This window comes from Euprymna scolopes, chromosome 1, assembly GCF_053919585.1.
Source record: "Euprymna scolopes isolate OS-2025 chromosome 1, ASM5391958v1, whole genome shotgun sequence".
Taxonomy (NCBI): Eukaryota; Metazoa; Mollusca; class Cephalopoda; order Sepiida; family Sepiolidae; genus Euprymna; species Euprymna scolopes.
The window spans coordinates 112,536,511-112,560,267 of NC_136482.1; the positions used below are offsets into that span (position 1 = coordinate 112,536,511).

The 23,757-nt window shown below is 32.4% G+C and overlaps 1 protein-coding gene across 1 annotated transcript in view; it reads left to right on the forward strand.

Annotated features, from left to right (window-relative positions):
• LOC145266444 (uncharacterized) overlaps positions 1–23,757 on the forward strand; it is a 174,950-nt gene that overhangs the window by 106,620 nt on the left and 44,573 nt on the right. The window contains exons 17-20 of the mRNA XM_080122153.1: positions 7,628–7,761; positions 13,320–13,455; positions 20,714–20,868; positions 22,171–22,330. Of these exons, the coding sequence (XP_079978279.1) occupies positions 7,628–7,761; positions 13,320–13,455; positions 20,714–20,868; positions 22,171–22,330 (585 nt within the window). The remainder of the gene's footprint in view (positions 1–7,627; positions 7,762–13,319; positions 13,456–20,713; positions 20,869–22,170; positions 22,331–23,757) is intronic.

Genomic DNA, 23,757 nt, shown 5'->3' on the forward strand with positions numbered 1-23,757 from the left:
TTTTTAAAAAATATTTTTGCGGTGTAATATGAATAAGACTAACTATTGTTTAGGTAAATTAAGAAAACTAATAAAATTTAATGGATAAATATTTATTTACTTAATGGACAAAATCGTTTGAATGCCCTCTTCTCTCACATCCAATTCATCTGAGTTTATCATCGATATTATATTTTCCGGAGTAGTGCAAAAGCACTATATTTTGAACAGTTTAAAACAGTAATTTGGATTTCAGTTAACTGTTTTGTTCTCTGAATCAGATTAAAAATATACTGTTGTTGGTTAAAAAAAAATATTGTCGGTTTTGATAAACCAACTAACTGCATACACTTGGATGATAAAGTTGACCAAAATGTTTCATTTATCATAGTGTTTGAGGATAGACAACTCTAGTCCATAAACACATTAACCTTGTGGCTTATGTTAGCCATCTTCCTTGATTCAAGGGCCCAATTTTCTAAGTTAACTTCTCCACAAGAAATGCCAACAGCATACTCAAAAAGTAACTTCTGGTCTTCACACTTAAATTATTTGTTTCTTCTGCTGTCAGATAATGATGATCGGGAGGGACACTAAATTTTTTAGAATTCTACTTGAGGCAAATCTTGATAATTATTGATACAAAGTTTTCCCAAAGGACCAGTAAATGTTATTAGGCTTTTTGCTGTTCCATCAATTAATTTAAAAATTGCTGTAAATGGCAGTTCTTCTAGTGGAACCTGAAAATTGGAAAATTTGCATGTTTAATAATAGAGCCAGATTACATAATAAATACCAATATATTTTATTTTCCACAAAAAAGGAACATAATTGCAGGTGAATCTATAGAATTAATTTTATCTCCTTGTTAGGAGGACAAGTGCAGATTATGTGCCTTGTTTGACAATTTTCTGTCTTGCACTTTACTGCAAAGTCATCACATCTCAAGACAGAAAGTTTACAGCTACAAGAAGATATATCAAACAGTCTGTCTAGCTGTTCCTTCATTCTTTTCACTTTGATTGCCACAAGAGATTTCCTGTCAATCTGTTTGCCCCTCTTATAGCAAAATATATTGACCCTCTGTCCTATATAATGTTACCTTAACAAGGGCAATTGTGGATTGACTGTGTGCCAAATACTAATTATTTCCTTGGCAATTAACTTTGAAATCTCACTATTTTTTAAGTGGGGATAACAGTTTTCGAGGAAATAACTAAACTGGGTGACTTGTTGTGAAGTTGGGGGTGCTGTTTCATCTAAATGACAAAGTGGACCAGCAAATTTTATGAACCACGATTTAAAACTGAACGCTGTGCTTTTACTGACATTCTAGTCTGAAAAGTAAAATAAATAAATGGATTATAGCTGAAGGAAACTGTATTGGGCTATCTTTCAGTTTCATATGTAAAAAAATAAGTGCTAGTTATAAGAAATAATGTAAAACTTTGTAGAGTTGAATTAAATGTATTGAAGAGAGAGGACCAAACCAAATCAGAGGTATAGTAGTGTTTAGTTTAGACATTTTTAGCAACTTTTAGCTCCTCCTTCGATAACATGAATTTATCCATAAAGAGATTCATTCTTGCTGTAGCTGCGCCATTTTAAATGAGTGTTTAGTGTTTAGAGTTTGAAAAACTAGTGCTTGTACATCTATGTTACTCTGTTATTTTTAATAGTATTTTCAAATTAAATTTAATTTTTATTAAATTTTTGTTTATTAAATTTTTAGGTGAAAGTACAGATTAGTTACAATACGACCTCCTTCTCATATTAAGAATGGCTTTCTAAATAACAAAGTTATTTTAGCACAAGACCATAGATGCACAAATAATGAAAAACCTTTAAAGGAGTTTCCTTATTTACTCGTATTAATCTTTGTAGGTTATCTGAATTTAAAACTATAATTTTAGAAGAAAAACACTGTTCAAAACCAATTACTCCCTAAAAATAAAAGAAATTAAAATTTGACACTAATTTTCTGTAAAGTATTTTTTATTAAGTAGAAAAACTTGAAAATTTACATGGTTATGTTTCGTAAAGATTGTGTAGAATAAAATTGTATGGACTAGTATTTTTTATTTTGTTTTAATATAAAACTGAAGTATTATCATATTTTAATAAAAAATTCAAATAGAATTTGATGTGAAATATTAGGTTGGTGCAAAAAAAATGCCATTATTTTTTCACCAACCTAATAGAAAAACACATTAAAAAAGATACAACAAATATGTTTAAATTCACTGCAGACACTTGAAATATAATAATATATATTTTAAACAAGTCTTTTTCGTTTTTCCTTTCGAAATAATTAAGACTAAATCGTAATGTTGTCAAATCAAATAATAAACAAACGTTAATTTTCAATATCAATAACGAGCGTGTTTTGCGACGGTGAAATCTAAAATGTTTCCACCCCCAAAAAGTTCCTGAAATGAAAAAGCGAACTTTGGTTGTTATTATTTAAAAAACATAATTTTGCCTTTACAGTTAATATTTATTTTATTAATTCATTGTCCTCACTCATTTTATTTAAAAATGTAGTTTAAAACATATTGTAAATGATTATTCCATTTTCTTAACAGTATGGATTGTTTTGATGACAGGACGTTCTTAACAATTCACAGAAAAACTTTTAATCGCTTCAATTTTTCAACCTTTAAAGTCATTTCCTCAAGCAAAGATAACGATTTTGAGAAAAATATTTTGTGTAGGTCTTTTCTATGTCAAACCTCAACTATCATCACCATTGCCTCACCGGGGTTCCAAAATCGACCTGCCCTAATGTCACGCATGGAAAGGCACCCTGCACTCATCTCTGGTGGGCATTCCCGAGACCACATTCTTGTGGATGAGGAGCCAGCTGATGGTCTACTTGTATTGCATGATGGTGCCTGTGCACATGCGTTTTGCCTAGCACCTCAATCTAGATCTGAAACTACTTAAATAGAAGAAAATGATAGCTCAATCCAAAAAAATGTTCGAACCAGACACACACTCACGCCTCCTCCCTTGAGGCTTGCATTTACACATATCTGAGGACTTAGAAATATCTTAGAGGATGTAGAATAATTTCTCCTAGCAAACTCCCCGGATATCTTAGCACTAAGTGAAACTAACTTGCACTTCTCCATCCCCTCGAACATCTTTAACATGTCTGGTTATCGTACACTTTGTCGTAAGGATTTAACAGGAACAGACTTGGAGTCTATATTTGTAACATCCTCCTCATGTCTAGGGAATCTAAACTAGAATCAGGTGACCAGGCCTTCATGTGCTTTAAACTAAATTTACAACATAACGTTAGCTACCTGCATTTTCTTTCTCGCTCTCCATCCAGCCAGGACTGTACTATAATCAATCATTTCTCTTACAGCATAGATGTAGCACTCTCCCTTGACACTAGCCCCAAAATACATGTATTTAGTGACTCTAATGCTTGCCACAGAAATTTGCTTGGCTTCTCTAATTTCATTGACACAGCTAGTAGCATCATCCATAACTTTGCTATATCCCATTCCTTGACACAGATAGTAACATTCCCGATCCGTCTCCCAGATTGCCAGGACCAGCAAGCCTCACTTGTGGATCTATTTCTGACAAGAGATCTTGAGGATCGTGTAACAAATGCTGATTGCCCACTTAGGAATGCTGATCATGCTGTGATAATGATAGAATCACTCTAAACTCTCAACCCTAAGTTGAAGAGCCATTGCTCAAAACGACAACATACTAAAATAAGGCTGACTGGGATGCTATTAGCGATCGCATGGGGAAATATCTTTTCTCTTCCTGCAGAATAGTGCGCAAATGAGACTACTGAATGGTTCAAAGCAGTAATTGAAGCATATGTTCCTACACAGAAGTTCTATAGCAAACCCCATCCTACCCAATGGTTTACTTCTACTTGAGCAGCTGCCATTGCTCAGAGGCAACATGCATACTGTAGATTGATCCAGCGTAAGTCCTGTACAAACAGACAAAGTATATAGAAACTAGAAGTAATTGTAAGAAATGAGTAGCAACAGCTAAGAATGAATATACTGAAACCACCAGGAAGTGCAGAAAACAGAAACTCATGATTTCTGGAAAATCTACAATAGTGTAGTAAATAATGGGCAGTCAATAATTCTCCCACTATCCAACAATCATGAGGTTGTTTGTACAGCAACTGAGAAAGCTAACATGTTTGCTCGTTATTTTCCCTCAAACTCTACCTTGGACCCAGCAAGCCATTCCCTCCCTGATTTTCCTCTGTGGACAGAAACCACACCAGATGATCTGAAAATCAAGTACATGTTATCATAAAAAACATAGACACCTCAAAAGCATGTGGACCTGATCTCAGGCCAGCTGTGCTATTAAAAAAAAAATTCTCCGCTGAGGTTGCTCCAGTTCTCTCTAAACTCTTTAACAAATGTCTTACCGAATCTTGCTTTCCTGACAGCTGGAATATTGCTTCTGTGGTACCAGTTTACAAAATCTCTGGCAAACAAACTGATCCATTAAATTATTGCCCAATTAATCTCCTACCGCTTTTGGCCAAAATATTTGAGTCTTTAATTAATCAAGCTCTAGTCCACCACCTTACAGCTGCTAAACTTCTGTTTGACCATCAATATGGATTTAGGCAAGCCCGTTCTACTGCAGATATTCTAACTGTAATCTCTGAACGTATATACCAAGCACTGAATAAGGCAGGGGGGGGAGGGCAGGGCAATAGCCCTATATATATATATAAGGCTTTTGACAGGGTATGGCACGATGGTCTTCTCATGAAAATAAAATCTATGGTATTACTGGACGAATACTTAACATAATTAAATCCTTCTTAAATGAGAGAAGAATCCAGGTTGCCCTCAATGGGCATACGTCCAAACAATATAATATAAATGCAGGTGTACCTCAGGGATCGATTCTTACCAGATAAAATTATTTCTGACATGGGTATATTTGCTGATGACATCACGCTCTATAGCAGGCACGTGGGGAAAACTAATGAGCACACATCTAAAGCAATGGCGGAAACCCTAGAGGAAGACCTTCACTCTGTAGTGGAATGGGGTCAGAAATGAATGGTAACGTTCAAAGCTGCATAGACAAAGCTTGTTTCCTTTAATAATTACATGAAACCTTACCAACCAATAGTTATGGCTAAAGATACATTACTTGAAAGTACTTCATTCAAACTCCTTGGCTTAACGTTCACAGGGAACATGAGTTGGAATAGATACATTGAGATCATTGCCAGGACTGCTGCGAAGAAAATGAACTCTCTCTACCGTGCTTGAAAGTTACTTACGTCTGAAAGTATCCTGTGCCTCTACAAAGCCACCATTCGCCCATGTATCAAGTACTGCTGCACATTTCGACTGGTGCATTTGCTACTAGTCTCTCACTCCTGGATTGTGTTCTAAAGAAAGTCGCCAACTTGATAACTGTTATCTAAGCTTCAGCCCTGTCCTATCAATGAAATGTTGCATCCCTCTGCTTGTTTTACAAGTATTTTAATGGTGGATGCTCTGATGAACTGAAAGCTCTTGTACCTCCTCGATGAAAATACCCCTGACAAACCCGACAAGCAGCAAAGTACCACCCCTACACAGTAGAGATCCCTAGGTGTAAGAAAGCCTTTTACTCTAATAGCTTCTTCCCCAAAACTGCTAGACTTTGGAATTCTCTTCCGGTTTCCTGCTTCCCCAACTGTACTGACATGCAGAAGTTCAAGTGTAATGTAAACAGACATCTTGCTGCTAAACTCCTTAGATAGTACCCCTGAAACTTAGATCCTGATAGCAGCCCCCTACATCAAAGTGGCAATGTGCCTTGTTTGGTTAGAAAATGTAATTAAAAAAAATGGTAAAACCAAACAGGAAAACCATGTAAAAAAATAAATTTATTGGACTTAAGGAGTCGGACTCTGATAAAAAAATTCTGACTCTGACTCCGACTCCAGCTAAAACCTTTAACTCCTTCCGACTCCGACTCCGCAACCCTGATTAATCAGTCAGTAAGATGGTCGTAAATACATCCATCTGAACCTTCCTGGTGTTGTGATAATATGTTCAAAATTTCATCCCAATGTCTTGAAAAGATCTGAAGATACAGCTTTTTAAGGATGAATTAGTTTGTAAATTGTGAAACTTTTCTATCATTTTCAGTCAAAAACTTCAAGATACATTTGAATAGGATTGACTTAAAGCAAAATATCCAATGAATCATGCATTTCTAGTACTATGACTGCTCATAACTCCAGTTCTAATGAACCGATTTTAAACAACTGGAGACCAAATTTCTTTGTTTTTTAAGCTCTTTTCAATTATGCTTAATTTGAATTTTTTGAATGTAAAGAAAAAACTATGGTCTGGTATTACTATTAGATTTGGTTCAGTAAGATTTTCACAGAAATTTTGCATGAAAATATTCTGCCAAATTAACAACATCTTTTGCAAAAACATGCAATTCTCTCTCCAGGATTTTATTTTACAAAATCCACCAAAATTCAAAATTTCTGATTGATAGTTGTCCACCTAAATCATATACAAGCCATTGTAATAAAATGGAGGGAGGAGGTGCTATGGCTTGTTATGCGATCTGCATTTCATATTGCTATCAACACAGTACAAGAAGAAAAAAACTTTTCCTCATCAGTTTTAAAAGTTAGAACTCGTGGAACCCTATACTCAAACCCTGACCCTCCAAGAAGAGACCTTGTGACACTTTAGCCAATTTTTTCAACGAAAAGTTGCTGATAGTTCAGTAATCTTTTCCTGTGAATATATAGCTTATGCTAAATTAAACCAACTCAATTTTTTGTCACTTTCTGTAAATCATCAACAAAATTTATCAATCCCAACATCGGAGCACATACATAAAGAATTAAAAGATCGTGGCTTGATACAAAAAATAAAATAAGATACTTTCTATCAGCCATAACCAAGTAGAAGTTCTAAGTAATTCACAATTGTGTTAAGGTTCCATTTGAAATTACGTGTAAATTCCCAAGTTTGACAGAAAGGTTCCTGAGTTTCATGGAAAGATTGCCAAGTTCCACGGACGTATATCCTGAGTTCCGCGGAAGTATATCACAAATCCGCAAGGACGCGTGGTGCAATGGTTAGAGTACTTGGAAAAATCAATTGTAAAAAGTGATATTCTCCTGAAGGTTGAAGGTTCAATCCTCAGTATGGGCAACTGAAAAATACAATTGCGAATTACTTTGGACCTCTGTCCAGTTATGGCTGATGGAACAAGAGCACGCTACCCATGTGAAGTAAAACATAAAAAAGGTTCCACTCAAAATTCCCTTAAAATTTCCGAGTTTAACAGGATACACTTGAAGAACGTTGGAGGTTATATTGACCAAAACGTGAAAATCGCACTCAAGATGAGAACAGTAGTCTGATGAATCCAAATAATGTGAATAACCAATCCTCATCTCAAAAATTCAGAAAAATAATTTATGGTAATTATAATTTCATTCGTAGTCATCACAATACAAGCATGACATTACAAAAACTCTTCTGCTTTTGTGATGATCATTTTTTGGTTTTGTTAGATCCTTAAAAGAAATGAACAGAAAAAAGTCATTGAGGACAAATGGTTGTAATAAAAAGTGTAAAAAATTATCATATTCATATGTTTGCAGTTTGTTGAAGACAAATCCAAGAAGAGTGAGAAGAAGTTATTATTTCAATCAACTTTGGTTGGATGCGGCACTCACCATGTTGCACTTGTACGTAACGGAGATCTTTATGTATGGGGTCGAGCTCGTGCAGGCTGGTGAGTACTAGAATTTCAAAACTTTCCACAAATAAAAAAAAACACCTTAAATATTTACTTTGTGAAAATGTATTATAATGTATCCTATAGTTATCTGCATTTGTATTCCACCTCCAGTGTAAATAGCCCTAACCAATTCCAATCAACAGCAAAATTCCTTCTCTTCACTGTAAAGGTCCCAAAATGTAAAAAAAAAAAAAAAAACTTTCTATAAAATAGATTCTTTTCTCAGAAAACTTGCCTTTGGAATATCCCCCCCCCCACCTCCATCCTTGTTTTTCCGACTGTACCAACATTTAAAAATTTAAATGTAATGCGAACAAATATCTTGTTGCTGAACTCCATATTTATACTTAGAACGCCCATTATAAAACTAACTCCTAATCACAGTAATCTCTTCTGCCTTAATGGAAGTAGACTTTAGGGTGAAATAAGTTAAAAATTTTTTTTAAATATATACTTTTGGCAAGTGAGCTATGCAAAAATCTTTGTTTTATTCCAGAACTAGCAGTTCAGCCCGGCTATGCTCAGGCCCTATGTACTGTTCATAACTTAAAAAAATTTTCCCCCAAAAAACGATTAAAAACAAAATGAAAAGCTTGCTGCATGTCTGAATACCCTTTATGTAAAATTTCATATGTTTAGCCCCAAAGTTGGCTGAATAGCTTGCTAGAGACTGCAAAGGTCAAATCTTTCGAACTTTTCAGCCACCAAATTTTCGGCTAAAAACTGATCAAAAAAAGCTTGCCCTATGTTTGGATACACTTTATATAAAATTTCCAATGTTTAGACCAAAAATTGGCTGAGTAATTTGGTAGAGATTGCAGAGGTCAAATTTTTTAAAACTTTGACCCAAATTTTAACCCTTTAATATTTATATTTTTGAGCTCAAAGCAAATTAAAAAGTTTGATATATGTCCAAGTAATCTACATCTAAAATTTCAAGTGTTTAGACCCAAAATTGGCAAAGGAGTTTGATAGTTTTTAAAGGTCAAATCGTTGAACTTTGACCCCTTGACAACCAAATTTCTGGTCAAAAACTGAAATTTTAGATGTAGGTTACTTGGACATGGATCAAACTTTTTAACTTGATTTGAGCCCAAAACAATAAATGTTAAGGGGTCAAAATTTAAAAAATTTGACTTCTGTAGTCTCTACCAAATTACTAAGCCAATTTCTGGTTTAAACATTTGAAATTTTACATAAAGTATATTCAAACATAGGCAAGCTTTTTAATTGGTTTTTGGACGAAAATTTGGCTGCCAAGGATCCAAAGTTCAAAAGATTTGATCTTTGCAGTGTATAGCAAACTATTCAGCCAATTTTGGGTCTAAACATTTGAAGTTTTACATAAAGGGTATTCAGACATGCAGCAAGCTTTTTTCAAAGTTGAAACAATTGACCTTTGCAGATTCTACCAAACTCCTCTGCCAATTTTGGGTCCAAATGCTTAAAATTTTAGATGTAGGTTACCTGGACATGAGTCAAACATTTATATATATATATATATATATATATATATATATATATACATGTGCACATAAAGTTATGAACAGTACAAAGGGCCTGAGCAAAGCTGGGCTGAACTGCTAGTATACATATATATATGCAGCTGTTGCCTGATGGAATCTTCTCAATTGAAACAGTATATTTATTGCCGTGACAAATGATAATTTTGTTTATTTAAAATAATATCCTGCTCATTTTATTATTATTAATATTTAGTTGTTCTGTTCATCTGTTCTGCTTTACAGCCTCAAAATGCTTTTTGTCTACTAAATTCTTGCAAGCAATTGCTGGTAGTTTCATCCATTCTTCTTCGCAAATTTTCTTCAATTCCTTGATATTCTTGGGATCTCTTGCATGCACCCTTAACTTCAACGTTTTCTACAGATTTTCGATGGGATTTAGGTCAGGTGACTGCCTAGACCACTGTAGAACACTAATCCCATTATCCTTAAACCATTTTATAGTTATTTTAACCTTGTGTTTGGGATCATTGTCTTGCTGGAAGATAAAAATCACGGCTCAATCTTAAATCTGCGGTACCCTTGAATAGATGTGTTGACAAAATCTTTGTGTATTTTGCTGCATTCATTTATAGTCGCGTGTAAGCGACTATAAGTCACTCCGTCGGTCGGTCGGTCTGTCTGTAACACTTTTGTGCTTGGCCTTTTTGGTTAAGATCAAAGGTCTCTTGTTAATAGATGCTATTCTTAGCTTTTTAAGCTTTTACTGGCTTTTAGGTCAAGATTAAAGTGTAGTATCTGTTCTTACTACATGCTGTACTTATGTTTGTAACTTTGTGATATAAAGTGGGGGATCACGTTACTGTATTAATTTAATGTAAAATGATCACTCACTTTACAACCAGTCTCAAAGCCATTCGTCATTCTCTAGATCATTCAAGTTGTTTTTGAAGGATTCCAGTTATTTTTTAAACATTCAAGTCATTCCTAAGGTCATTCAATTCATCCTTAAGTTCATTAAAGTCATTCTAAGTCATTTACTTTTTATTTATTTAAGTCATTTCATTTTTTTGGTCATTTTAGTTTATTTTTAAGAATTTCATGTCAATCCTACATTCACGCATTCATTCATTACACGAGAGCACGCGACTAATGGCTATCGGCCTTGTTCCCTTCTATGTTTACAATTCCTCCAATTCCATTTGCAGAAAAGCAGCCCCAAATCATCACACGTCCATCTCCAAATTTTACAGGGGGAATGGTATTAGATGGTTTAAATTCTGTGCCCTTTTTCCTCCATACACGGGTGTGCATATTTCTTCTGAAAAGCTCAATTTTAATTTCATCTGATGAAATAACTTTGTTCTAGAAGTAATGTGGTTCACATTGATATTTATAAACAAATTTCAAATGATCTTTCACATATCTAGGACTCAACAATGGAGTCTTTCTTGGTGATCTAGAGTACAGATCTGTATGATTCAATAATCTCTTGATTGTGTCCTTGCTTACTTCAACACTTACTTTCTGCAAATCCTTCTGAATTTCTGAACGAGTCAGAAATAGTTCTTTCTTAATATTACGAGAATATAGTGAGCAGTAACATCATTTAATTTACGTGGTCGACCACTTCTTAAGTGATTTTTTTTCTGTTACCGCCCATTAGTTTCTAATTTCTCATGACAGCCCCAAATTTAGTTCTGAAGCTATTTTCCGGTATCTTTTTCTATCTTTATGCCTTGCTATGATTTCTGGGTTAGGGTTAGTCAATTCTTTTGATTTAACCCATTTTAAAACAGTAATGAAAGCGGCAATCTGCACAGTGTCCGAGAGTTGTTATCAACGGACCTATAAAGGAGCAAAAACCCTAGGGTGTCTCCTGATTGGGTAAAATATTGTAGTAAGATGAAACGACTGCTTAAAGAATGAAATTTGACAATGTTTTAAGTACTTTTGCATATGCGTAATCTGATTTTTTGTTAATAATTATTTGTTAACTGAGTTTATCTTTATTTCTGTTTTATTTTTAAATGGATAATATCTGTTCAAAGATTTAGTGTAAATTTCATTTAAATTAACTTGGTCTTTCTTGAGAAATACGAAAAAAAACAATGTACCAAATACTTTTGCTACTCACTGTATATATGTATATATTTGTTTTACATAAGCATTTATATGTCACTACACATTCATGAGTATGTTTTGGTCAGCCAGTTACATGTAATTAGAGACCTCTTCAGGAGATATTGCTTATATAAAAGTAGAAAAGGTCTCTAGTTACTTGTAACGAGCTGACATTCTTATGAATGTGTAGTGACATTTAAATGCTTATGTAAAACAAATAAAAAGTATATCTTATCCTATTTCAGTATTGAGCACTCTTGTATGAATCTCATTAAACATTCATTAGTTGCTTCACTGCTAGAAAATATTAACCTGAAATAATTGTATATAGACATGACAGAAAAGAATACACACCCATGGAAACGGTTTTATTTCAATAAACATAATTTACAGAACAAAATCAAAAATAAATGGTCGCAAATTTAATAACTAATATTTGGTCAATATTCCCTTTGCTGTTTTTAATGCTAGGACCCTTCTAGCCATGGCATTGATCAGTTGACGAATATCATCTTGAAGAATTTCTTGTCATGTTTGATGCAATAATGCTAAAAGTTCAGGCTTAGAAGATGGCTTATCTTTCTTTTGCAAAGATTCCGGTCTAATATGCCCCAAAGATTTATAATTGCATTCATGAAAGTTTATTAATCCCATTTTGACTCAACCAACATTATGTCTCCCTTACAGAGTGACAAGAAGCTTTGTCTTCCATAAATAGGGAGCTAACTTAGTTCATTTTACCACTTCACAATATTGGTATGAATCCTTCATGAAATATTGAAACATATTTAGCAGAATTGATGTTACCTTTGAACTCCACTAGGTCTGAGTGACAATCACTCCAAATTGCACCCTATATTATAACCAAGAAATCCCTGTTTCTGCTTTGGCAGCTTTTTATGTCAAACTCCTGCTGAGGAGGCCTCCATGCCCATACCCTTCCATTGTCGAGAAATAATGCAAATCGTGACTCATGAGAGAAAATGACATTGGTCTAAAAGGTCTCCATCATTTCAAAAGCCCAATCTTTTTTGCGCTTGATATTGGCAGGACGGAAAAGAGGTTTCCTTCTCGCAGCTTTACTATAGTATCCAAGCTTTGGAAGATATCTGACAGCTGTTCTGGTATTGACACCAGCTCATGTTGCAATGTCAGAGGCTTTGCACCGAGGGTCCTCTTCAGCATTTCTTTTCATAAGACACAAGATTCTTTCAGAGGACCTGGGGAGACTTGGATAAGGTTTTGTGCACTCTTTATCCTCTCTTGTGAATTGTATGATCACTCTATTAACAGTAGAAAGAGGTATTGAAAGATTTCCTGCTATTTTGAGTTGACTAAGACCACCTTTATGCTGACCCATGATTTGTCCTTGCAGAAATTCTGATAGGTCTGATGTTTCTTTGGTCCGTGACATACTTCAATGTTGTTGGATGCAATTTTAATGAGATACTCTAAATACTATTCATATCTGTAATATGCATATATTAATCTTAGGAAAAATATTCATCTTAGTGTCTATTCTTTTCTGTTGTGTATGTGTGTGTTTATGTATATATGTATATGTATATATATATATATATATATATATATATATATATATATATCTTGGATTTAAAAGATCATACTCTGTAAGCTGACAAATAAGATTTTGCTTTCGATTAGCCAATTTTCATTTGTAATTATTATGCCATGTTATTGGCAATATAACTTATGCTGTTACAATTTATTTAAAAAAATTACCTAGTCCGGGCTAGCTGGCTTAAATTATGAAACATTTTTAAATATTAACTGTAGAATAAAAATCAAAATTTAGATTTTATTTATCTATTCTTATTTCCTTTTCTTTGTTTAAAAATTGCAAAAAAAAAAAAAAAAAAAAATGACTCCGCTGCATGCTAGGTGATGCCAGGTAAGGACAGTTAATATATATAGTAATCCTTTGTTGTTTTTTCTTTTCTTCTATAGTCTTGGCCACGGGGACATCACTGTCGAAGACAGTATCTTGCCAGTAAATCGAGTGGAAACATTGCATATGTTGAAAATCCGGGTATTAGCAGTGGCATGTGGAGGAGAACACGTCCTAGCCCTCAGTTCACAAGGAGTAAGTGACCGTTAACCTCTCTTGAGTTATTATAAGGTGTTTCATATGTCCTCTCTACATGCAAATATTTAATAGTTTTATGAATTAACGAGAAGAATACTATACTGGAACAATGTGAAGGAAACTCATTACAGCAAGCTAACTAATTAAAAAATAAGAACTCTGAATATAGCATCACGTTAGAATCAACAGGTATATTTATTTAAGAAGTAAAAACTGAAAAGGAAGTAGAGAGAGAGAAAGAAAAAAAAAAACGATTAGGAAACTTGTGGAAGAAGAAAATGTCACAATTTCAACAGAAATAGAATGACAACAAAATTCAGAAATAAGGACAGATGATTGTTCTGAATGTAAAATAGTCCAAAATGTCTCAATAGAAAGTTTAACATAACGTTTTGCTTCTGACAATATAATGGGATTATTTTTACATTTGAGTATTTTGATTCCACGCGGTCATTAAAGAGCCTACCGATTACCAGTTCGGTGTTTAACCAAAATATTCGCATTTTAGGAGAAAGAATCAAAGGGAAGTAAGTTTGGGTGCAAAGGGGGATTACTCTTAGTCGTTTTTTTTTTCTTTTTAGCAAAGCAAGATGTAAGGGACTTAACTTTTAAATCAAATTACTTTTTTTAAATCTAAACTATTAACTGAGGGCAGAAAATACTCCTCCCAGAATGAGTAAAATTAATTCTCTAGACATAATGCAGTTTTGCATCACTTTTATGTCCTCTTCTATATAATCAATATATAACATAGATAAACCTTACATTTAAAATCTTTATTTCATTTCTTCCTCCATATTCTTAACCTCAAAAGGAATTTTTATGAACAGTTTCTTTCCAAAAAGTTCTTGTATGGGGAACACATTAATATGAAACTGCTTCCGTGCATACTACAAACCATCTTCATAAATATAGTTGTCACCTCCATTAATCAGTTTAAATCCTCTCATAATATTCTTCATTTTAACTGACAATTCATTCAATTATTTTACTCTTTGCTGTCAAATAGCTTTTAACCTTAAAATGTTGTGACCCTTTAGTAAAATAAAAAGTGTTTTGCATTAAAAAACAAAAAAATAAACAATTTTTTTCTTTTTTATATATTATCCAGATTTTGATTCATTGCATAATTTTTTGTTCAAAATTTTCTGCAAATTACTGAAAATTTCAAACTTTTTGGCTTTATGATTATCAAAGACTACCAATCTCCATACTTTTCTGTGTTTGAGACAAATGAAGGATGAGTGATCCACATTTAAATCTTCAGCTAATATTATAGCCGTCAAGTTTTCATCCACTTCCTTGGCCGCACAAAGTGTTTGGTTGTCGAAATTTGATGGTTGACCTCTTCTTCATCTGTGAGGTGGATATCTCCAGATTTGAACTTTCTGAACCATCTTTCAACTTTGTTTTTGCTGATTGTTTTTTCACCAAAAATTTCATTGAGATGTCGAAATGACTATCGTATTTCAGCCTTTCTTGCATTAATAGGTCATCATATGACAGATGCGGATTTTTGATTTTTGATTTTTGTCATCATATGACAGATGCGGATTTTTGATTTTTGATTTTTGTCATCATATGACAGATGCGGATTTTTGATTTTTGTCATCATATGACAGATGCGGATTTTTGATTTTTGTCATCATATGACAGATGCGGATTTTTGATTTTTGTCATCATATGACAGATGCGGATTTTTGATTTTTGTCATCATATGACAGATGCGGATTTTTGATTTTTGTCATCATATGACAGATGCGGATTTTTGATTTTTGTCATCATATGACGGATGCGGATTTTTGATTTTTGTAATCATATGACAGATGCGGATTTTTTGATTTTTGTCATCATATGACAGATGCGGATTTTTTGATTTTTGTCATCATATGACAGATGCGGATTTTTTTATTTTTGTCATCATATGACAGATGCAGATTTTTTGATTTTTGTCATCATATGACAGATGCGGATTTTTGATTTTTGTCATCATATGACAGATGCGGATTTTTTGATTTTTGTCATCATATGACAGATGCGGATTTTTGATTTTTGTCATCATATGACATGCGGATTTTTGATTTTTGTCATCATATGACAGATGCGGATTTTTTGATTTTTGTCATCATATGACAGATGCTAATTTTTGATTTTTGTCATCATGTGACAGATGCCGATTTTTGATTTTTGTCATCATATGACAGATGCGGATTTTTGATTTTTGTCATCATATGACAGATGCGGATTTTTGATTTTTGTCATCATATGACAGATGCGGATTTTTTGATTTTTGTCATCATATGACAGATGCGGATTTTTGATTTTTGTCATATGACAGATGCTGATTTTTGATTTTTGTCATCATATGACAGATGCGGATTTTTGATTTTTGTCATCATATGACAGATGCGGATTTTTGATTTTTGTCATCATATGACAGATGCGGATTTTTGATTTTTGTAATCATATGACAGATGCGGATTTTTGATTTTTGTCATCATATGACAGATGCGGATTTTTGATTTTTGTCATCATATGACAGATGTGGATTTTTGATTTTTGTCATCATATGACAGATGCGGATTTTTGATTTTTGTCATCATATGACAGATGCGGATTTTTGATTTTTGTCATCATATGACAGATGCTGATTTTTTGATTTTTGTCATCATATGACAGATGCGGATTTTTGATTTTTGTCATCATATGACAGATGCGGATTTTTTGATTTTTGTCATCATATGACAGATGCGGATTTTTTTATTTTTGTCATCATATGACAGATGCAGATTTTTTGATTTTTGTCATCATATGACAGATGCGGATTTTTGATTTTTGTCATCATATGACAGATGCGGATTTTTGATTTTTGTCATCATATGACAGATGCGGATTTTTGATTTTTGTCATCATATGACAGATGCGGATTTTTGATTTTTGTCATCATATGACAGATGCGGATTTTTGATTTTTGTCATCATATGACAGATGCTAATTTTTGATTTTTGTCATCATGTGACAGATGCCGATTTTTGATTTTTGTCATCATATGACAGATGCGGATTTTTTTATTTTTGTCATCATATGACTGATGCGGATTTTTTGATTTTTGTCATCATATGACAGATGCGGATTTTTGATTTTTGTCATATGACAGATGCTGATTTTTGATTTTTGTCATCATATGACAGATGCGGATTTTTGATTTTTGTCATCATATGACAGATGCGGATTTTTGCTTTTTGTCATCATATGACAGATGCTGATTTTTTATTTTTGTCATCATATGACAGATGCGGATTTTTGATTTTTGTCATCATATGACAGATGCGGATTTTTGATTTTTGTCATCATATGACAGATGCGGATTTTTGTCATCATATGACAGATGCGGATTTTTGATTTTTGTCATCATATGACAGATGCGGATTTTTGATTTTTGTCATCATATGACAGATGCGGATTTTTGATTTTTGTCATCATATGACAGATGCGGATTTTTGATTTTTGTCATCATATGACAGATGCGGATTTTTGATTTTTGTCATCATATGACATGCGGATTTTTGATTTTTGTCATCATATGACAGATGCTGATTTTTGATTTTTGTCATCATATGACAGATGCGGATTTTTTGATTTTTGTCATCATATGACAGATGCGGATTTTTGATTTTTGTCATCATATGACAGATGCGGATTTTTGATTTTTGTCATCATATGACAGATGCGGATTTTTGTCATCATAATACAGATGCGGATTTTTGATTTTTGTCATCATATGACAGATGCGGATTTTTGATTTTTGTCATCATATGACAGATGCTGATTTTTGATTTTTGTCATCATATGACAGATGCGGATTTTTGATTTTTGTCATCCTATGACAGATGCGGATTTTTGATTTTTGATTTTTGTCATCATATGACAGATGCGGATTTTTGATTTTTGTCATCATATGACAGATGCTGATTTTTGATTTTTGTCATCATATGACATGCGGATTTTTTGATTTTTGTCATCATATGACAGATGCAGATTTTTTGATTTTTGTCATCATATGACAGATGCGGATTTTTGATTTTTGTCATCATATGACAGATGCGGATGTTTTGATTTTTGTCATCATATGACAGATGCGGATTTTTGTCATCATATGACAGATGCGGATTTTTGATTTTTGTCATCATATGACAGATGCGGATTTTTGATTTTTGTCATCATATGACAGATGCGGATTTTTGATTTTGTCATCATATGACAGATGCTGATTTTTGATTTTTGTCATCATGTGACAGATGCGGATTTTTGATTTTTGTCATCATATGACAAATGCGGATTTTTGATTTTTGTCATCATATGACAGATGCGGATTTTTTGATTTTTGTCATCATATGACAGATGCGGATTTTTGATTTTTGTCATCATATGACAGATGCTGATATTTGATTTTTGTCATCATATGACACATGCGGATTTTTGATTTTTTTCATCATATGACAGATGCGGATTTTTGATTTTCGATTTTTGTCATCATATGACAGATGCGGATTTTTTTATTTTTGTCATCATATGACAGATGCGGATTTTTTGATTTTTGTCATCATATGACGGATTTTTGATTTTTGATTTTTGTCATCATATGACAGGTGCTGATTTTTTGATTTTTGTCATCATATGACAGATGCGGATTTTTGATTTTTGTCATCATATGACAGATGCGGATTTTTGATTTTTGTCATCATATGACAGATGCTGATTTTTGATTTTTGTCATCATATGACAGATGCGGATTTTTGATTTTTGTCATCATATGACAGATGCGGATATTTTGATTTTTGTCATCATATGACAGATGCAGATTTTTTGATGTTTGTCATCATATGACAGATGCTGATTTTTGATTTTTGTCATCATATGACAGATGCGGATTTTTTGATTTTTGTCATCATATGACAGATGCGGATTTTTTGATTTTTGTCATCATATGACAGATGCGGATTTTTTGATTTTTGTCATCATATGACAGATGCGGATTTTTTGATTTTTGTCATCATATGACAGATGCGGATTCTTTGATTTTTGTCATCATATGACAGATGCGGATTTTTTGATTTTTGTCATCATATGACAGATGCTGATTTTTGATTTTTGTCATCATATGACAGATGCTGATTTTTGATTTTTGTCATCATATGACAGATGCTGATTTTTGATTTTTGTCATCATATGACAGATGCGGATTTTTTGATTTTTGTCATCATATGACAGATGCAGATTTTTTTATTTTTGTCATCATATGACAGATGCTGATTTTTTGATTTTTGTCATCATATGACAGATGCTGATTTTTGATTTTTGTCATCATATGACAGATGCAGAATTTTGATTTTTGTCATCATATGACAGATGCGGATTTTTGATTTTTGTAATCATATGACAGATGCGGATTTTTGATTTTTGTCATCATATGACAGATGCGGATTTTTGATTTTTGTCATATGACAGATGCGGATTTTTGATTTTTGTCATCATATGACAGATGCGGATTTTTGATTTTTGTCATCATATGACAGATGCTTATTTTTTGATTGTTATCATCATATGACAGATGCGGATTTTTTAATTTTTGTCATCATATGACAGATGCGGATTTTTTGATTTTTGTCATATGACAGATGCGGATTTTTTGATTTGGTCATCATATGACAGATGCGGATTTTTTGATTTTTGTCATAATATGACAGATGCTGATTTTTTGTTTTTATCATCATATGACAGATGCGGATTTTTTGATTTTTGTCATCATATGACGGATGCGGATTTTTTGATTTTTGTCATCATATGACAGATGCGGATTTTTTGATTTTTGTCATCATATGACAGATGCGGATTTTTGATTTTTGTCATCATATGACAGATGCTGATTTTTTTTATTTTTGTCATCATATGACAGATGCGGATTTTTTGATTTTTGTCATCATATGACAGATGCGGATTTTTTGATTTTTGTCATCATATGACAGATGCGGATTTTTGATTTTTGATTTTTGTCATCATATGACAGATGCGGATTTTTGATTTTTGTCATCATATGACAGATGCGGATTTTTTGATTTTGTCATCATATGACAGATGCTGATTTTTGATTTTTGTCATCATATGACAGATGCTGATTTTTTGTTTTTTATCATCATATGACAGATGCGGATTTTTTGATTTTTGTCATCATATGACAGATGCGGATTTTTTGATTTTTGTCATCATATGACAGATGCGGATTTTTTATTTTTGTCATCATATGACAGATGCTGATTTTTTGATTTTTGTCATCATATGACAGATGCGGATTTTTTGATTTTTGTCATCATATGACAGATGCGGATTTTTTGATTTTTGTCATTATATGACAGATGCGGATTTTTGATTTTTGATTTTTGTCATCATATGACAGATGCGGATTTTTGATATTTGTCATCATATGACAGATGCTGATTTTTTGATTTTTGTCATCATATGACAGATGCGGATTTTTTGATTTTTGTCATCATATGACAGATGCGGATTTTTTGATTTTTGTCATTATATGACAGATGCGGATTTTTGATTTTTGATCTCAAAATACAGGATTAATTTTTATTTTTCTGATTTTTTGAGATAATGATTGATTATTCATATTTGAATAATTTGGACTTTTCTTGCATGTTATTTGTACAACATTTCAATTGATGTAACCCCTGACTTTCTTCAGTTATGTCTTGCCAAACTCTAGAATCTTTCTGTAAAACTCTGGAATGTGCACGTAATTACATGCTCTTGTTCCATTGGCAATGATCAGGGAGAAGTTCTAAGTAATTTGCAATTGTATTCTGAATATTGTCCACATTGAAGATTGAATCTTAAATCACCAGAAGAACGTCATTTACAACTGAATTAAACAAGTACTTTATCTGTTATGCCATGAATTCTTATGGATTTCATAATGAATAAAGTAGTTTTAAAGGGTTCTGTTCGAAATTACATGCAGATTACTAAGTTTGATACGGTACATTTCAAGGTTGGAGATTGCATCAGCCAAAATGTGAAAAATAACACTCAAGATGAGAACAGTAGGCCAAATAATACAAATAATAAGAATTATTTTTGTGCAACAAATTAAACAAACTGCCATTTTCTTATAGCAATTACGCACCAACCCAATATAATTTGAGTGAATAACTATTAGTTTTAAAACTGTTTTTTACTTGTATTTCAGGTGTACAGCTGGGGTTCTTCCAAATATGGACAAGTTGGTGTGGGGACGCACCATCATTACAGTCGACCCATGCTGGTTGAAGGTTTGGCTAATGATATCTGCGTTAAGGTAGATTGTGGCCAATACCACTCCATGGTTCTCACGGATGAGGGAAAGTGAGTATGGTTGGTAGAAATTAAAATGTTTTACAGTTGTTTGATTAGATTGTTTGGAGAGGAAAGGAGACATTTTGTTTCATGAAGATGATGACCTTTTAAATATTTTAAAATGTTTATTGACAAATTTGTTTCACAAGAAAAAAATATATAATTGCTGATTATCTTAAGGAATGAAGGATAGAATAAAGAAACGTACAAAAACAACATGAGTTAGAAAATGATTGCCTTCACAGTCTTATAAGTTTGTTAGAATTTTGGAAAACTAATTCTCAAAAAAAAAAATAATGCTTTTGTACTCCAACAAGAAATTATGATAGAGAAAAATCCTTGACCCATTGATTTTCAAAGATAGACTCTTTGCATCAGAGGATACTAATTTGTAAAAATAAAATGTATTACTGATTTGATAAAAATTAATTATAAATTGAAATACGTATTTCAATTTAAATTGAAATTCAATCAACGCTTCTAACGTGGAAAACACTACACCGAAAAAAAAAATTATAAGTTCTATCTAGTATATTAAGTTTTCTATTATCTTGATAGCATCTAGTACAAAGATAATACAGGGTGATTTTTTATTTTTTTAAATTTATTTATTTATTTATTTATTTTTTTTTTAGATGTGGTGAGCTTTAAATTGACAATTCAATTTTTTTTATTACAAATTTTGTACTATCCGTTATTTGGAGTTCAGCTTGGTTTGTCAATTCATCATGGAAAGACATACACCTGAGCAATGTTTGCAAATTGCAATCGATTAATGAGAAAAACATTTGATGAACAAATTATTTCATGAAAGGAAGCTGTTAACTGGCCCTCTTGTTACTGTGATTACGCCATTAGATTATTTTCTTTGAGAATATGTTGTCTCATGTCTATGCTAATAAACCAGACATAATAGACCATATGGAAGACAACATCCAGCACATTATTACAGAAATAAAGCCCAATTTAATGTGTACAGCTTGTGAAAATTGATACTCTGGATTACGCCATATATGCGTGAGTTATGAGGCTATGTTCCCAAAATTGTATTTAAATTATAAATTTTTGAGAAAATGTTTTGAAATCATTTTAACACATTTCAGATGATCTTGTGTCTTTTTAAATGTCTTTTTCAGAAATTTTGTAAAAAAGAGAAGATTTGGAAAACCATTTTGCGGATAAGCGCTTTTCCCATATCCATGTGATTTCTTTATAACTTGTAAATGCTTCCATTAAAATTTTCTAACTTGTATGTTTCTAACCTTTCTTGTATGTTTTTAAAAGTATTATTTCTGCGTAAATTCATTGTAGGGTCTATACGTGGGGTTGGGGCATCCATGGTCAATTGGGACACGGCGATGCTGAAAGTTTACTTGTGCCCACTGTTGTCACATCCCTCTCAACTGTTAAAGAGATCCGGTCTGTTCAAATAGCAGCAGGTTATGCCCATTCTCTTGTGCTTAACCAACAGGTAACCATTTTATTCTATTTGTATAAATTATTAGCTTTTACTCAATGCATACACCGATTGCTACACTGATGTTTGCTTTGAAATCATCAGTTATGTTTGGTTCCCTTTCTATGTTCAAAAAGTTTTGGAAACGGTTTAGATTTCCTGTCCAAAACAAATTTTCTTGATTGTTTTATTGTAAGGATTTTATCATTATTTTTATATATTGCTTTGAGTGTTAGAAATATTTTGATATATAATATGATTAGATAGATAAATAAATATAATAATTAGTAAATAAATATATTCTTTAAATATTATATTGCACAGTAAGTAAAAAAAAAAATATCTTTGTGCAGGTCTTTTTTAACGAATAACTAAAACGTTTTTTGTTTGAGTATAAGCTTCATAAGATTATTAATAAGAATTTCAATACGTGACCGTAACATTATTCTCTCTAATTTGATTGGTTGTTTGTTTTTGGAGAAAAAAAAATTGTCAGAAATTTCTTTTAATTTAATTCATGGACAGTTTAATAAATTTCGAAAAATAAAAACAATATCATTATATTATTATTTTATTTATTTATTTATTTATCTATGTATCTATCTATTTATTTATTTATTTATTGTTTGCATTATATAAATAATGTTTAAATGATGTCTCTTCTTGTTAATAATTATTTCAAATAGAAAATTTCTTTGATAACAACCATTCTTCGAAAGGACAACAGAACACCAGCTTAGTATATTTTTGTTGGACTTTTGTTTATATATATATATATATATATATATATAATTACTGAGTATAAATTGCAATATTTTAACTTTATTTGGCTGTAATGTAGATTGTTTAAAAGTACCCGAAATAATTATTTTTAAATAAGTTGGAATTAATTTCTAACATGAGCTTAGTGATTGTAGTGTCGTTATTTCTTAGATGTTAATCCAATGGAACTCAAGTATTTATAAAATAGTGTTCAATAACAGATCTGTATTAAAGTATAAATTTCTTTATTTATACCAACATTATTAGCTACATATATGCATACATGTTTCAACTGACATCTCTTTTGAAATCCAGCTCCCTCAGACCTTCAGTATCAATGTTGAGTTGATACTGAAGGCCTGACGAAGACACGGTTTGTATAAATAAGTAAATTTATACTATAAAATCCGTTGGTTCTAATGACTGAGCAACCGAAACTAAGACTGAAATTAGAAGATATTTTATCCTATTTTAAATAAAACTATTTATTTACGTTTAAAGGCTGGTTAAAAAATCTGAACCTTGGTGCCAACTAACTCTAATTGGATCAAGCACTCTTGATAACTGATATCGTCTGCTACTGCTTTGTAAATAAACAAATCAAGCACTGAGGGAGTGGCAGTCAATGTTTGTATAAAGCATTGTTAGATATTATTGCCAGCAGCACTTTTCTCAGTGGC